This window comes from Ciona intestinalis, chromosome 5 (assembly GCF_000224145.3).
Source record: "Ciona intestinalis chromosome 5, KH, whole genome shotgun sequence".
Lineage (NCBI taxonomy): Eukaryota > Metazoa > Chordata > Ascidiacea > Phlebobranchia > Cionidae > Ciona > Ciona intestinalis.
In genome coordinates, this window is record NC_020170.2 from 1763960 (window position 1) to 1767982 (window position 4023).

A 4023-nucleotide genomic window follows, 5' to 3' on the forward strand; every position below is an offset into this window, starting at 1 on the left:
TATGAATAGCATACTATCATAGCATACTATAGCATATAGTTGGTCATGTTCTCATGCATAGTATTTTCGTTATAAGTAGAATGAGATGTTAAAATTATATGATGTCGGAAATTTCGTGTGTAATGTTGAATAAACGAATAATATTAAAAATTTGTATATATATATATATATATAGATATATTATATATAATTATTTTTTTTGCAGGTGAACTTTACCATCGACCAGATCCGTGAGATCATGGACAAGAAGAGCAACATCCGGAACATGTCCGTGATTGCTCATGTCGACCACGGAAAATCTACGTTGACGGATTCGTTGGTCAGCAAAGCAGGAATCATTGCTGGTTCAAAAGCTGGTGAAGCTCGATTCACTGATACCAGGAAAGATGAACAGGATCGCTGCATCACCATTAAGTCAACGTAAGTCTTAAGTCTTCACTTTTGTTGTCTATACCATCCTCACAAAGTCTTCACTTTTGTTATCTGTTCTGTACCATCCTCAAAGATCGTCACTTTTTCATCTGTTCTGTACCATCCTCAAAAGTTCTCACTTTTGTTGTCTGTTCTGTACCATCCTCACAAAGTTCTCACTTTTGTTGTCTGTTCTGTACCATCCTCACAAAGTCCTCAATTTTGTTGTCTGTACCATAATAATGAATCCTCCCGTGATGCCATGCCGAAAATGAGGTACTAAATGCAATCTGTTAGAGGTTAGCCAATAATGAAGAATTTCAGCACCACAAAATTGTTTACTAGATTGCTGGGGGTATTGAGCTACTCTGACATAATCCCAAGGTTTATTTATGGTTAAAATAATGAAAAATAAAATAGAGCCTAGGCAATTTTTTAAAAATTTTGTTTATAAATATATAGAGTGTTTTAATTTAAAAAAAAAATTTAAACGATTAACCCTGATTTTCTACAGTGCCATTTCAATGTATTACGAGTTAAGTGATAGGGACATGCAGTGGGTTGAAGGACAAAAACACGGGAATGGTTTCTTGATTAATTTAATCGACTCTCCCGGGCACGTTGATTTCTCATCTGAAGTGACAGCAGCTCTCCGTGTAACTGATGGAGCTCTTGTTGTTGTGGATTGCGTCAGTGGTCAGTATTGTTTGGCCTTACATTTATTTAGTGTGGTCAGTATTGTTTGGCCTTACATTTATTTATTTTGCTGTTTTAAGATGACGGTTTTTAAATATGTATGCATCTGCTCTTAACTTTTAAAAAATAAAAAAAACAAATCACTTGGTTTATATTTTAATCATTGGAAGTTTTATAGTGCGCCATGGTCTTTAGTAGGACATAGCAACAAATTGGGAAGCTATGTTTAACCAGTCTCTGTATTGCAACATACAATTGCAATATTTCGAAATCGCTAGTCTATTTTGACTAGAAACTCAACATGAACTGGTCTGATGTTCACATGACAGGAAATAACGATTTGATTTCATCGAGCCAACTTTCTGTGGAGTATTTAAGAGTTACTGCAAACTATATGATGTTGTTTTGAAACACAGACGTGCGTCACAAACAATATGTTTTGCTTCCTATGTTTATCTCTGTGGGCCAAATATACTGGTGCTCCAACCCACTATAACACTTCAATCCTTCTGTATTAATTTTTTACCAGACATGTTGTTGCGACTCATATAGGTGTATGTGTGCAAACCGAGACCGTATTGCGACAAGCCATCTCTGAGAGGATCCGGCCCATTGTCTTCATGAACAAGATGGACCGTGCACTGCTTGAGTTGCAACTGGAGAAGGAAGATCTGTACCAGACCTTCCAGAGAATCGTGGAAAGTGTGAACGTAATTGTGGCCACTTACGCAGTTGAAGATGGTCCTATGGGTAATATTATGGTGAGTGCAAACAACTGCTGCTCATTCTAATCTTTCAAATATTACATATGAAAATATTTGCGGTCCATATTGTGCATGTATGTGTCACTTTTTATGACTTTTTTTCACAGATTGACCCTCAGAAGGGAACTGTTGGTTTTGGATCCGGTCTCCATGGCTGGGCCTTTTCACTCAAGCAGTTTGCTGAAATGTATGCTGAAAAGTTCAAAGTTCCGTTGCCAAAGTTAATGAACAGGTTATGGGGGGATAACTACTTCAACCCTGCAATGAAGAAATGGTCAAAAACAAAGTCTCCTGAAAACGAACGTGGCTTTAACACGTTTGCGTTAACTCCTATCTATAAGGTAGTATAATATGTATATAAGACACATTGTAGCATATTTTCGAAGTTTGGTCACTTGGTTTAAAGCTGGTTTATTAAATCATACCAAAATAACCAATGAGTAGAGAATCACTGGAAATAAATAGTGGGTGAGCGAAGTTATTATATAAGCCTGATTTTACACTTCAATTGTTACGCTAGACTGATCAGTGATTGCAACATGATTGCGCAACATAGCACCGTCATTGAATAGTAACAATGGTGAACGATATTGACGATTGTTGGATTGTTTGATGACAACAAGTATCATAACAAAACATTTGCAACGTTTGTCTAAAAGTCATCTCCCAATCTTTTTGTATAAAGTTATATATATATATATATATATATCTTAGCATAATGTACCAGCATATTCTAGTTGATTCATACAAGTAAATTACTTAATCTCACTTCCTTAGGTCTTTGATGCAATTATGAACAACAAAACTGAGGAGATTGGCAAGCTCATGGAGAAGTGTAATGTCAAACTGAAGGGAGATGACAAAGACAAGGTGGAGAAGCAACTTCTCAAAGGTTTTATGAGGACCTGGTTGCCAGCTGGAGACACTCTGCTTCAGATGATCACCATTCATTTACCATCACCAGTTGTGGCTCAGAAATACAGATCTGAGTTGTTGTATGAAGGTCCAGCTGATGATGAAGTAGCCACTGGTATGTCTTTGGAAATATTTTACCAAAAAAAAATTGTCTTAACACATTTTTTTCTTAAGTATTTTTCTGATTATTACAATCAATTTCCTCAGCCATCATGAACTGTGATCCTAAAGGCCCCTTGATGATGTACGTAAGCAAGATGGTACCGACATCAGACAAAGGTCGATTCTTTGCCTTCGGACGTGTGTTTGCTGGAACCGTAGCCACTGGACAGAAGGTTCGAATTATGGGACCAAACTTCGTTTTCGGTGAAAAGAAAGATCTTGCCATTAAACCTATTCAGAGGTAAGCCGGAACAAAATCTGAAGAAAAACTTCTAAAATGGGCATTTATGTTTAGAACCATTATAATGATGGGACGGTATAATTTACCTATAGAAGACGTACCTTGCGGTAACATCTGTGGATTGGTCGGCGTCGACAACTTTTTGGTTAAAACTGGAACTTTGACAACTAGTGACCAGGTATACTAACAAGCTAACATGCCAAATCCAGTTTACTTATTACTGGTTTCTTTGTCAGGCTCACAACATGAAGCAGATGAAATTCAGTGTTTCTCCCGTGGTGAGAGTTGCAGTGGAAGCCAAGAATCCATCTGACCTTCCAAAGCTTGTCGAAGGATTGAAACGGTCAGTTATTGTTTATAAAACAAGATTCAATTGTTGTAAATAACATACTGGTACTTGGTTGTTTGGGTATTGTGTCAAATTATACCTGTATTTGATTTTCAAATAGTATTGGATCCAGGATATCTATGGGTTAGTGGTGGTCGTAACCAATAAAGGACATTCTTTCAAATTGATCTATTACCAAAATCGTGAATGCAAATATTTTGATATGATTGTTTTTCCACCGAAATTATTAGAAGGATTGAAACGGATTGTTCAAAAACAAGATGCCAAGCAGGATGACTTGGTTGTTTAGCTGATGTGTCTTATTGAAATTAATTGGACTGCTACGCTATAGAACTGAATGTATAGTAGAATATGTTACCATCTGTGTTTTTCCAGGTTGGCTAAGTCCGATCCTATGGTCCTGTGTCAGATAGAGGAGAGTGGTGAGCACATTGTGGCAGGTGCTGGTGAATTGCATCTTGAGATTGCCTCAGGATTTGGAAGAA

General features: G+C 37.0%; 1 protein-coding gene across 1 annotated transcript in view; it reads left to right on the top strand.

Annotated features, from left to right (window-relative positions):
* The window catches only part of LOC100177993 (elongation factor 2-like), a 6596-nt gene that overhangs the window by 793 nt on the left and 1780 nt on the right, over positions 1-4023 (top strand). The window contains exons 2-10 of the mRNA XM_026834753.1: positions 206-420; positions 926-1107; positions 1660-1868; positions 1979-2212; positions 2649-2901; positions 2994-3189; positions 3244-3367; positions 3426-3532; positions 3914-4008. Coding sequence (XP_026690554.1) covers positions 206-420; positions 926-1107; positions 1660-1868; positions 1979-2212; positions 2649-2901; positions 2994-3189; positions 3244-3367; positions 3426-3532; positions 3914-4008 — 1615 coding nt within the window. The remainder of the gene's footprint in view (positions 1-205; positions 421-925; positions 1108-1659; positions 1869-1978; positions 2213-2648; positions 2902-2993; positions 3190-3243; positions 3368-3425; positions 3533-3913; positions 4009-4023) is intronic.